This window comes from Myotis myotis, unplaced genomic scaffold, assembly GCF_014108235.1.
Source record: "Myotis myotis isolate mMyoMyo1 unplaced genomic scaffold, mMyoMyo1.p scaffold_m19_p_9, whole genome shotgun sequence".
Classification (NCBI taxonomy): Eukaryota; Metazoa; Chordata; class Mammalia; order Chiroptera; family Vespertilionidae; genus Myotis; species Myotis myotis.
Window position 1 is genome coordinate 63,508,123 of NW_023416401.1, and position 12,882 is coordinate 63,521,004.

A 12,882-nucleotide genomic window follows, 5' to 3' on the forward strand; every position below is an offset into this window, starting at 1 on the left:
CACTACCTGACACCTAGAAGGTGTTTAATGCATCTTTATGAATGGGTGTGTTGAATGAATGAGGGAATGAATGGCCCAGCCATCTGTAGCCTCTTCTGTCCTTGAGCTGGGGGCAGGGGCAGCAGACAAGAAAAACAGTGGGGAGCACAGACCCTGCCCCAGATGTTCTGTTTTTGCTGAGGCTCGTGAGCTCAGAGGGAAACCATTCGAGGTGAAAATTAGTGAAGGATTTCCCCACCCCTGCTCCCACGCCCCACTCTGCTTTTCCCCATCCCCGGATGCAGTGCCATCTTTGGTCTCGGAATAAATAACGAGTTTTATTCCAGCCTTTGCTCCCAATCTGCATTTTTCCCCAAGGCCTTCGCAGGACACGTGCTTTGGAAACCCTGTCCCAACTCATGTTGCTTCCTCCTTCTAGAGTTGCAGTGTCTGATATGGCAGCCATGAGCTACATGTGACTGTTTACATTTAAATTAATGAAAATAAAATGGAAATTTTAGTTTCTCAATCACACTAGCCACATTTCAAGTGCTCAATAGCCACATGTGGCCAGTGGATATCATTTTGGGAGAGGTTCTATTGGACAGCACTTATAATCTAGACATTCATTTCCTTGCTCTTGACAGTCCTGTATTTGCAAGGACCCTTGGGCCCAGTTACTAGCAGCTTTCTCTTTGGAAGTGGGAACATAATTTCAGCTCTAAGTATCTCACAGGGATATGAGGAGGGGAAAAACAAAACACTGGTAAAAAGCTCTAAAGCCTGGCTTCTTAGGATGACATTCCTGGAAGCAGGGCTGGAGATGGGGATTCCTGTGAACGTGGTGTATTGGAGCCCTGGTCAGTGTGCTCAGTGGTTAGAGTGCCAGCACCTGCACCAAAGGGTCACAGGTTCGATTCCCAGTCAAGGGCAGGTACCTGGGTTGCAGGTTCGATACAATTGGCCCTGGCCCTGGTCTCTCTCACATCGACATTTCTTCTCTCTCTCTCTCTCTCTCTCTCTCTCTCGCTCTCTCCCCTTTCCCTCCCTTCCATTCTTTCTAAATATCAGTGGAAAAAATATCCTCTAGTGAGGATTGACCAACAATTTTTTAAAAATTCAAAAAAGAAAGTGATGTATTGGAAGAGCATTCTGAAGAGACAAGAAGCGAGGGAAGCAGGACCCGGCAGGAAAAGGGATTTAGCAAGAAGATGGTCTCAGCTGGAGTCCAGTGTCAGCCTGATCCTTTGGGGAGTTTGGGAGTATGAATAGCACTAAGAGTTTATCATCCTTGTAATGTCAGTCTGTGGGCTGCTGGTGCCGGGGCAGGGGGGGCGGGGTGGCGAGGACCTTGCTTCTGGCCGAGGATAATTCACAGGTAGTGGGTTCCTTAACAGCCAACAGTCGCAGAGGCTGGGGTGAGGGAACCCAGGCAGGCACCAAGTCGCCATGTGATACCTGGACACTGCCTTCCAAAGAGCAGTTCCGTCTACTCTGCACTCCAGCCCCAACGACCCAGAGTTGAACAGTGGGCTCACATCGGTCACCTCCACATTTCCCTTACGTCTTGCTTCTTTTGAGTAAAGTTCTGTGCTAAGGGAGGTTTCTTTAGGCAGTGGTGTCATGTGTATAAGTCAAATGTTTGCACTTGAGTCAATCCAGCATCTGCTTTGATATGGAATATTTCATTGACAAGGAAGGTTCATTTTAATTTCATCTTGAGTTGTTTTTACAGGGGTGAATGAAAAGCACTTATAGAAATGATTAAGAAGGCTAAACTAAGTTCAGGAAGTGGTAAGGTAGGAGTGTGAGTGGACTGCATCCAGAGTCATGATGAATAACTACCTCTCTCAATGGCTTTATTAGTTGGATGACCACTGTCCACAGCTCTTCATCTGGCATTTTATTAAGCTTTCCATTATGGAGGATGCTGAGCATATAGACAGAACAGAATAATGAAACCATGTGTACCCTTCACTGAACTGCAACGCCGGTCAACTTTTGGCTCATATTAGGCAACTGTTCTCTAATTGCAAAAATCTTCTCTGGCTGAGAAGGCCCCAAACTAGCAGTAAGGACACCTGAGTCTCCTTTGCAACCCTGATGAATGTGTAACCTTGGGGAGATCCCCGTTCAAGGGCGAACCTGGTCCCTGCATGGCCTGCTTCTTTTGAAGGACGGCTCACTGAACAGCCTGGCTGGGGCTCGGTTGGACCCTGAGAACCCCACTTAGAGGGATTTTTCCATGATTCTTATCAATGTCAGCAGTGCATGGAGTCCCAAATTGATACCCCAACTTTGGCACTCACTGTGACTTTGTAGCTTATCCTCTGTTTTCTCATCTGTCAAGTAGGAATGATTGCAGACCTCAGGACTATGAGAGGGTCACACAAGATAATGCGAGTGAGAACTCAGCAGTTCCCAGGCTATTGCTGAGTACTGTACTTGTAAATTAGACCTGGGGGACCTTTTTTCTTTTTATTATTTCAGAGAGGAAGGGAGAGGGTGCGAGAGATAGTAACGTCATTGGTCGGCTGCCTCCTGCACGCCCCCCACTGGGGACCGAGCCCGCAACCTGGGCATGTGCCCTGACCAGGAATCAACCGTGACTTCCTGGTTCATAGGTGGACACTCAACCACTGAGGCACCCCGGCCTGGGTGGATGATTTTTTAAATTTATTTTTGCAGTTTTATAATTTATTTGTAACTCATGCTTGTAATTATGGTGTTTTCTTCTAGTAGTTCCAGTGGCAGCTCCTGGGACTTGACCTTTCTCTTACCACCCTTTCTGTGGGATCACACCCCCAAAGAGCCTCATGGCCACAATAGGGAAGGCACTGTCTGACCTAGGGGCATAGTAAAATGCTCACCCTCCCTAGGGATACTCAGCTCACCAGGGCTGTGGGCTTGACTCTGCCCAGCCAGGTAAAGGTAGCTTCCCCAGACTTCCAGCCCCATGGGAGTAGTGGGGCTTTTCAGAAACCCCCTCCCCTCTTCTCCCATCTCCTCTTTCTTCCCCACCCCTGGAATCATACAGGCTTGAGGGGTCATCAGAGCTTCACAGCCCCTCAACACAATTCACATCCCTTCCTGTCTTGGGTCCCTGTAGGATGTCCCTGGCTCCGGAGCAGGATGGCTCATCCTCACTTACCTAGACCCTGCCAGGCTCTCTTCCTTCCAGGAGAGTATATAGTTAGGAAAGGGGGGAGGGGAGGAGGGAGAACTGGAGAAGAAATGGAATATGTGAAAAATACTGGAATGAGATTGCCAAGTTAGATATGAAGCTAGTTAAAGTCCATAGGGCAATCAATAAAATTGTAACCGTTAGGGTTAACTTCTCTACCAAACAGAAATATTTACTTCTCCCAACAAAAATCATTTGCATCTTAGTAGTTTTCTGTAGATTAGCACCTAACTTTATGTCATCTGGGCCCCATCAATAGCAAATATGAGTCAAAGTTACTTTCCCTGGATAATCAGCTAACTCTTAAATGGCTTTGTTAACATAATACTCTATAGCAACATAGTCAATATAAATATAATGCAAGCCACATATGTAATTTTACATTTTCTAGCAGCCACATTTTTTAAAAGAAGTGGTAATATTAATTATGAAAATATATTTAATTTAACCTACTATATCCAAAATTATTATCATTGCAACATGTAATCAATACCAAATAAGTTACTAATGAGCCCTGGCTGGTTTGGCTCAGTGGCTAGAGTGTTAGCTCATGGACTGAAGGGTCTCGGGTTTGATTCCTGGTCAAGGGCACGTACTCTGGTTGCAGGTTCGATCCCCAACCCAAGTTGGGGTGTGTGTGTGAGGTAACCAATTGATGTCTCTCTCTCTCTCTCTCCCACCCCACCCCCCACTTCCCTTCCCTCTATTCTCTCTAACAAAAAAAAAATCAATGGAAAAAATATCCTCCAATGAGTATTTAAATATATATATGTATGTATATATACACACACACACACACACACACTAATGAGGTATTTTACATTTTTTCTAAGTGACTGAAATATGGCAGGTATTTTATACTTATAGCACATCTCAGCTCAGACAAACTGCATTTGAAGTTCTCAATGCCACACAGGGCTTGTGGCTGCTGTGTGGGGTAGTGCAGCTCTGGAGCAGTGCTTCTCAAACTTTAGGGAGCATCAGAATCACCTGAGGGCTGCCTGGCTGGTGTTGCTCAGTGGTTGAGCATCAACCTATGAACCAGGAAGTCACGGTTCAATTCCTGATCAGGGCCCATGCCCGGTTGTGGGCTCAGTCCCCAGTGGGGGGCATGCAGGAGGCAGCTGATCAATGATTCTCTCTCATCATTGATGTTTCTATCTCCTCCCTTCCTCTCTGAAATCAATAAAAATATATTAAAAAGAAAAAAGAATCACCTGAGGGCTTATGAACACACAGATGGCTAGGCCCCACCCCCAAGAGGTTCTGATTCAACGTGTCTGAGGTGAGTCCCAAGAGTCTGCATTTCTAGCAAGTTCCCAGGTGATGCGGCTACTGGTGGTGTGGGTGCCACACTTGAAAACCACTGTTCCAGAATGTGTTTGGAAGGGCTCACAGGCATCTCTTTGCCTTATTTGCAAGTTGTGGATAGCTTTTCTTAACAGCTCCGAGGCTGACAGGGCCGCGGCATGCGCTGCTGCTGCTGCAACAGGCTCTCAGGGGAGTGTGTGCATCGGCTGGGCCTCCGACGGGGTGGGAGCAGCCCATGGACGACCAGCTGGCAGTGGGTGAGATTTCAGCAGCAACACCATTGATGGCATCGACTGTGTGCAGTTCTGAGCCGCAGGCTCAGAGGAAAGGGAAAAGGGAACTGACTCTCATCACCCCCACGCAGGGCTCAGGCCTTGCGTGGCTGCTTTTTACTCAACACCTCTCTGCAAGTAAAGCCAACCAGACTCACAAACTGAGATGTCCTGGGGCAGGCCTGCACAGCTGGAGGTGCCAGAAGGGCCCTGGGGCTCTCAGGGAGGCGTGGTCCCCAAAGGCCAGACAGGAAGTGGGAATTGGTGTGGACCCAAAGGACAAAAGCAACCTGTACTGGAAAGGGAAAGGGTGGGAAGACCTGCGAGCAAGGGCTGTAGAAGAGGCCAGGACGGGAGTTCCCCCAGGGGGAGCCAGGACCCTGCAGGAAACAGCAGCCTGAGGCATTGGGAGGTAGGAACTAAAGCAGCGGTTCTCAACCTGTGGGTCGTGACCCCTGAAAATACATCCTGCATATCAGATATTTACATGACGATTCATAACAGTAGCAAAATTACAGTTATGAAGTAGCAACGAAAATAATTTTATGGTTGGGGGTCCCCACAACATGAGGAACTGTATTAAAGGGTCGTGGCATTAGGAAGGTTGAGAACCACTGAAAGGATGTCCAGAGGCAGAACTGGAAGGCGCCTCAGCAGCCATCAATTACTGCTCTCCTGGTTTATGGCTGAAAGTGGATGCCAGTGATGCAGGATTTACTCCAGACCACACAATGAGCCTGCCTGGGCCAGAGCCTAGCTCTCCAGCCCCATCCAGGGACCCTTCCTCTGGATTCTGTAGGTTGGGAGTGGATTTCATGCAATGGGCACATGTGAGCATGTAAGGGAAGTGGTGTCATCTTTGAAGTTGAATCATCGGTGACATCCCAGGGTTAGCATTAATCCCCTTTAGGACTATGTCCTATCCCGCTATTTTGTCCTCCTCAGTTTAGCACCTTGTAAAGGACTGAGTACATTAACATGGAATTTAAATAAACTGGTCTACACTGTGTGTGATTAGGGTGTCAACACTGTCATCAATGTGGGGCATGCATGGTGACTACTGTGAGCAAAGAAGTGTCTGTACCATGGAGTATCTTATAGGGGTGTAAGGAGTCCTTACGATGGCATATAATGTGATATAAATGGAGTGTCTACACTGTGCAGGTGTACTGTTTGGGAGCATTTGAGTTTCCTGCAGCTTGGGGAGGACCTATTGGATTATATATGGCATCTACACTGTGGTGACGACCTTATGGGGACATAAAAGCTGTCTGTCTGCAGGGTATCTTGTAGAGGTGGATGGAGTGTATACATGATGGGTGTGCACTATTTGGGGTCACATGACATGTCTGCACCTGAGTGTTCTACAGGGGTCTATGTGTGAGCGAGATCTGCTATGCGTGAGGGGGATTTGTTGGGGAGATCTGCTTACTATATGTGATGCCTATACAGTACTTGCAATGGCTGTATTTAGGGTGATTGTATATAACAAAATGGTATATTAATGCATACTAGTATATTGTCATATTCTTTCTGTGCATATACTATGTACGATGGTCATACACTGTGAGTAATGGAGAGACTGCATGTGATGAGTGTACCATATGTATGTGATAAGTACAGACTGTGTGTGGAGTACATATTGAATAGGCTTATATGAAGGATATACCCTGAGTGTGGTGAGTATACACTCTGTGATGGCTATGTTTTGTGAGTAATAGTATATAAGGCATCTACAGTGTATAGAATGGATATACTTTTATGACAAGTGTACACTGTGTGGGTGATGGGTACACTTTGGGGAGGCACATGCTATGTGATATGGATGCACTACCAGTATATGTGAGATGGGCATATACCAGTGATGGCGAACCTTCTGAGCTCGGCGTGTCAGCATTTTGAAAAACCCTAACTTAACTCTGGTGCCATGTCACATATAGAAATTTTTTGATATTTCCAACCATAGTAAAACAAAGGCTTATATTTTTGATATTTATTTTATATATTTAAATGCCATTTAACAAAGAAAAATCAACCAAAATAATGAGTTCGTGTGTCACCTCTGGCACGCATGTCATAGGTTCACCATCACTGGCATATACTATGACATATACAGGGAGTGGGATAGGTTTACAGGTAAGTGTGAGTACCTGCTGCATATGTATACATTGTGTGGTGGGTATAATTATGAGTAATAGGTATATATGGTATACATAATGGACATATTCTTTAAGAATCCACTTTGTGGGACAAATAGGCACGGTGTGATTCGTACGCTGTGGGGGGTAGTCTGTGTATGAAATAGTTGTTGGGATGGGTCTACTGCGTGGATATCAGGCATCCTGTGTGTGTGTCGCTTGTGATAGGAATATTGGGTGTGTGTCTGCATGTGAGCAGACAGAATGCAGTCACTCTACTGGGAGGGGGCATAGCAGGGAGCAGTTGGATCTTCATCTGTTTCCAGAACCTCCAGACCCTTGAGCCCACCGCCATACTGTTTCAGGTTCTTCCTCAAGTTCTTCCTCAAATGCAACCAGAACTGCCTAAAGAACGCCGGGAATCCCCGAGACATGCGTCGCTTCCAGGTGGGTCTGGGGAGAGGGTTCACGCCTGCAAACCTGCCCTTTCCTGTTAGTGGGAGTCAGGGGTACCCCTGCCACCCCGGGAAAGGCCTTGAGGGCAGATCCCTGCCCAGCCCAGCCCAGCCCTGTGCTTCAGGGTCTGATGCCTGCTGGGGGTGGGGTGGCTCCATCTCAGCTTATGCTGGCTGCCAAGGGAGGCTTCATTAGAGCCCCACTTAAGGAGATGCTAATTGTGACATTTTTACATGATTAACGACCCAGCTAATTTGCATAGCGTGAAGCAGCGAGCAGCTGCCCTTAGCACATCCCCAACCTGCACACCCGTCCCAGGGAAGGAGGGGGGAAGAAGGCAGCCCCAATTTCCTCCCAAGGGTGGGGGCTCCTGCTGGTGGGCTCTCAAGCTGATGCTGACCCCCTCATCAAAACTCTCACTTCACTTGCCTAAGACCCATTCCTGCCCTGGAGCCCCAGGAACAGAGCCTGGGCTACTGTGTGTCTGCGGAAACCGTAGCCACTCCACCCGGGGAGACAGTCTCCCCCAGAGCTCTTGACTTTTCTAGCCCCGGGGTCAGTTGCCCTGGGCAGTCAGAGACTGGGCTTCTGGGAATGTCACCTGACCCAGCTGGCTCCCTTCCACAGCCCTGCGGGGCTGAAGCTTTCCCCCTGTCCTTGACCCTGAATTCCAGCATCCAGCCGCCAGCCTCCAGGTGCTGGCGCCCCACAAGTTTCCTCCTGGGAGCCTCCCCCGTCCCCAGGGCTCCAGCCAGGCTGGCCTCGGCTCTCCCCGCAGGTGGTGGTGTCCACGACCGTGAGCGTGGACGGACACGTGCTGGCCGTGTCTGACAACATGTTTGTGCACAACAACTCCAAGCATGGCCGCAGGGCGCGCCGCCTGGACCCCTCCGAAGGTCAGGACCCCCGGTTCAGCCCCCGCGGCCGCAGGCCCGGCCAGCCTCGCGTCCCCACCCTGGGGCCAGCCCCTGACCTGGCTCCTCTCCCGCCTCCCAGCTGCCACCCCCTGCATAAAGGCCATCAGCCCGGGGGAGGGCTGGACCACGGGCGGCGCCACCGTCATTGTCATCGGCGACAACTTCTTCGACGGCTTGCAGGTCGTGTTCGGGAACGTGCTCGTGTGGAGTGAGGTGGGCCACCCCCCTCCCCGCCCCGGTCAGACTCCCTCCGGGCTCGGGGCTGGGCCTTTCTCTCCCGGGGGCTTCACCCGAAGGCCTCCTCTCTCCCCTCGCAGCTCATCACGCCCCACGCCATTCGGGTGCAGACGCCCCCGCGGCACATCCCCGGGGTGGTGGAGGTGACCCTGTCCTACAAGTCCAAGCAATTTTGCAAGGGAGCCCCCGGCCGCTTTGTCTACACAGGTGAGGAGTCCCGGGAAGGAGCCCGGTCCTCGGTACCGTTCTGGAGCCCTGGCCTCGGGGTTAGTCAAATCTACCTGTGGTCTCGCCCCCTGGCGGCTGCTTTCCTCCCTATGCACCTCGCGCTGCGTTCTGTCCTTTCGCTTCTCCCTCTCCCTGGCCTCGGGCTCCTCATTCCCCTCCCAGGCGCCGAGTCCCAGCCCTCCTCCGCCTTCTCTCTGCCTCGGGCCTTCTCGCCAGGGTGTCCAGAGCACCCCACTCCTCAGGGTCTAGAGTAGACTAACATCTCCACGGGAATGTTTATTTCTAAGGTGCCCCCAATAGGCTCGCTGCTCTCTGAATCCTCCCTGGGTTGTCTTGGTTCCTCCAAGCCTCACTCTGCATGCGTGTACACACACACACACACACACACACACGACCCGAGTGAAAGCCACTCCCTGGATATGCGGGGTAGAAGCCTCCATCCCGGCTCTATTTGGCCACTGGCCAGAAATTCCCACCTAAGCCCAAGCCGCGCACTTCTCCACCCTCACCCCACCCCCATCCAACAGATATTCACGGAGCCCTTCGTGGGGCTCCCCCCACTGGGCAGTGACCCTACTTACTGACAGGGAGTGCCAGCCTGGCTGGGGGCTGGAGATACACGCGGAGGGGATGTCAGCCAAGGGATTCCTCCTGCAGAGTGTGTGTGTGTGGGGGGGGGGGGGGGCGGGTAGGCATCCAGGGAGAAGGGAGAAGGCATGCAAGTGCAAGGACCCGGAGTGAGTATTCTGCACTTTGGGGTAAACGAAAGGAAATTCTCTAAATCTGACGCCGAAGGTGAAGGAAGGTAAGGCTTCCGCTGGTGCGTTAGGTTGGGGTGAGTGCTGCTGAGAGTGCACCTGAGCTGTGATAAGTGGAGACGGTTGAGGGGTTTCTTTTTTATGGCAAATAATTTACTCCTGATAAGACCAAATGCAGATGATAAAAAAAAAAACTTTCCCTCCAGTCCTGCAGAAGCTAACATGTATATACAGTTTCCTTTTTTGTAATAAGAGAGGAACTCAAGAAACGTCTAAGATCACCGACCCGGGATTTTCCGAGAGGTTGGGGTGGGGCTGCGTGGCGGCTCTGCTGCGCCGGGCGCTGGGAGGGGGCGTCCTCCACTCGCTGCCGCTCTCCCCAGCCCTGAACGAACCCACCATTGACTACGGGTTCCAGCGGCTACAGAAAGTCATTCCCAGACACCCCGGCGATCCCGAGAGGCTGCCCAAGGTACTCGGAGGGGCGGGGCGGGGGTGAGGGTGTCCTGTGGCCGAGGCGGGAGTCGGGGCTCCAGGCCCCTCCGTCGCCCCCAGGGACTGCTCCTTGGTCCCGCTGTCTCCTCCCCTGTCCCCAGGAGGTGCTGTTGAAGCGGGCGGCCGACTTGGCGGAGGCCCTGTACGGAGTGCCCAGCAGTAACCAGGTAGGGCGCTCCCGCCGCCGCCCCGCGCGCGCTGCCTGCGCCCCGGCGCCCCGGCTGCCCGGCCTGCCCTGCTCCTGTCTTCGCAGGAGCTCCTCCTGAAGCGCGCGGCGGACGTGGCCGAGGCCCTGTACAGCACCCCCCGAGCGCCCGCGCCCCTGGGGCCGCTGGCCCCCAGCCACCCCCACCCCGCCGTCGTGGGCATCAACGCCTTCAGCAGCCCGCTGGCCATCGCCGTCGGGGAAGCCACGCCGGGCCCGGAGCCGGGTGCGTCCCGCAGTCCCCAGCGCGCGGACGCCCCCTTCCCGGCGGCGCTGCACCCCTGACCGCCGCTCTCCCGCAGGCTACGCGCGCAGCTGCAGCAGCGCGTCCCCCCGCGGGTTCGCGCCCAGCCCCGGCTCGCAGCAGAGCAGCTACGGCGGCGGCCTCGGAGCCGGCCTCGGCGGCTACGGGGCGCCGGGAGTGGCTGGCCTCGGCGTGCCCGGCTCCCCGAGCTTCCTCAATGGCTCCACGGCCACCTCGCCCTTCACCAGTGAGTGTCCCCTGCCCGCGGAGGGAGGGACCGGGACCCCCGGGAGCAGCGTGGGGCTCAGCCCTGCGCCTCCTAGCCCTTGGGGCGGGGGGGGGGGGAGGCTTCCGGCGCCTGTCCCTTGAGCATCGACACTGGCCTTGACATTGGGAGCCAGGCCAGCCCTCGGCGTGCGATTTCTCTCTCTCTCTCTCTCTCTCTCTCTCTCTCTCTCTCTCTCTCTCTCTCTCTCTCGTTGGGCTCCCGCCCCTCAACTCCACCCCTCTGCTTCACATCCCGGGCCCTGGGGCCGGGACAGTTCTTGCACTGTTAGCTCTCTTTGCTGACTTCATCGCTTCTAGCCTTCCCGTCCCTTTAAAAAGGGCTTTTAACTAGGGAGCGTCCCTCTGAACCTGGCGGACCGCCACCTTTTGGTCTTAAACCAGAACTTCGGGAGGAGCATGGCGCCCCCTGCCGGAAGCCTGAGGGAACTCGGGGATCAAGAAAAGGGGGTTTCCACCTGGCCCCATGCTCCCCTGGAGCGTTGGTCTGAGAGGCAGGGGAGACGTGGCTCCCTGCGATGGGGTCACGCAGAGCGAGCGAATTCTGTGTGGTCAGACGGCGGGATTCAACGTTTGAGTGTCCAAATCAGGAGCTGCCTGACATTCAGCTAGTTATTTACTTTGAACGTCAGTTTCTTTGCTGTAAAATGGGATCATTGTCACCCCCTGCCGAGGGTTGTCCTCAGGGCACTAATCATTCTCTGTCTGGCTTCTTGGGGTGGAGCATTTCAAAGGTAGGTCGATGGGCAACAGGACATTTAGGCTTTTACTGTTTGCACTGCCCTCAAGTCCCTCTTTTCAACACCAAGTTCCAGGGCAGCCTGTTTTCAGCTTCTTATAAGGGTGTCCCAAAATTTACGCAAGAAGTAATTTTGATAGTAAACACAGGTTTATAATTAAAAATTCTAAATTTTTATTTTATTGATTCATAAAGTATACAGGATAGGGTTATGTATGGAATAGCATATCGGGTAAATGGCCTCCACGGCACAAAAAACTGGATTATCATGTCACGATAGTGAGCACCACTAACTGTTATTGCCTGAGCAGCCGCATTTCGGTCATGGAAAATTTCAATAAAAGAGTGCGTATGTGCCAGCAAAGCCGTGGAGGCCATTTACCCGAAATGCTATTCCATACATAACCCTATACTGTATACTTTATGAATCAATAAAAAATTTGCAATTTTAAATTATAAACCTGTGTTTTCTATCAAAATTACTTCTTGCGTGAATTTTGGGACACCCTTTAACTTAGCTATTAAGCTGACATTTATAAAGCACCCACTGTGTGCTGCAAAGCACCTCCCTATCAATTGTAAGAGAGATTGTACCTCAAGTCTAGGGGGACGCTGCTGAGCCAGAGGAATGAGGAAGGCTGTGCAAGAAGCTGGTCGTGGCTTTTCCTGTGGTTTCCTCACCTCCTGCCCCCCATCTTATGTTTGCTATTGCTGAGGATCAAAGTCTCTGGCCACCTGCCTAGCCTTCCTTGCCAGTGGCCTGCACCCTGGGTACTGCTCTTTCTGACTGTGGATTTGAGTCTGGCACTCTACTCCCTTCCCAGGCTCAACTTCTGGAACCCTAAGCCCCATATTCCAGCATCCACACAGGCGATATCCCTCCGGAAGCCTCTGTCTCTCCTGGCCATTTTCTCAGGCCAGGCTCCACTGCTCTTACTTCCCTTCAGTTCTAGGAAAGCACTCTCAAACCTCTCTCTGGGTGCCCCTCGGATTTGGAGCTGCTGGAGTCTGGAGCACCAACCTCCCTCCTCCACTATAACACAGTGCCATCAGCAGTGGAGGAACTCACTGATCCAGTGGGCAGAAGCCAGGCCACCTGGGATCTCCCCATTCAGCCAGAGGATCGAGAATTCTAGAGCTGCTTATACCCCACTTCCAACATCAGCTGGGGACACCCTGGCCTCGCCCCAGTGCCAGTCCCATCTCGTAATATTGTAGTGCTGACCCAGGTCCCCATCCACTCCTCATGTGCAGAGGACATTGTGGTATAGCTTCAGGGACTGTCATTTTCATTGAGTGCTAGGATGTGCCTGGAATGACATCCAGAACTGTCCCAGCCAGTGGGTCTGGGCTATCTGTGTGGACTGCCCCTTGGTCTTTACTTTGGCCACCAGCAGCCCTGGACTGACCCACAACTCCCATCCTACTCAAACT

At 52.2% G+C, this 12,882-nt stretch overlaps 1 protein-coding gene across 3 annotated transcripts in view; it reads left to right on the forward strand.

Moving 5' to 3' along the window:
• Positions 1–12,882, forward strand: part of EBF4 (EBF family member 4) — a 58,791-nt gene that overhangs the window by 40,315 nt on the left and 5,594 nt on the right. For all 3 annotated transcript variants that reach the window (XM_036323116.1, XM_036323114.1, XM_036323117.1), the window contains 8 exons: positions 7,250–7,331; positions 8,119–8,236; positions 8,337–8,470; positions 8,575–8,701; positions 9,864–9,952; positions 10,077–10,142; positions 10,229–10,406; positions 10,483–10,671. In XM_036323116.1, coding sequence (XP_036179009.1) covers positions 7,250–7,331; positions 8,119–8,236; positions 8,337–8,470; positions 8,575–8,701; positions 9,864–9,952; positions 10,077–10,142; positions 10,229–10,406; positions 10,483–10,671 — 983 coding nt within the window. The remainder of the gene's footprint in view (positions 1–7,249; positions 7,332–8,118; positions 8,237–8,336; positions 8,471–8,574; positions 8,702–9,863; positions 9,953–10,076; positions 10,143–10,228; positions 10,407–10,482; positions 10,672–12,882) is intronic.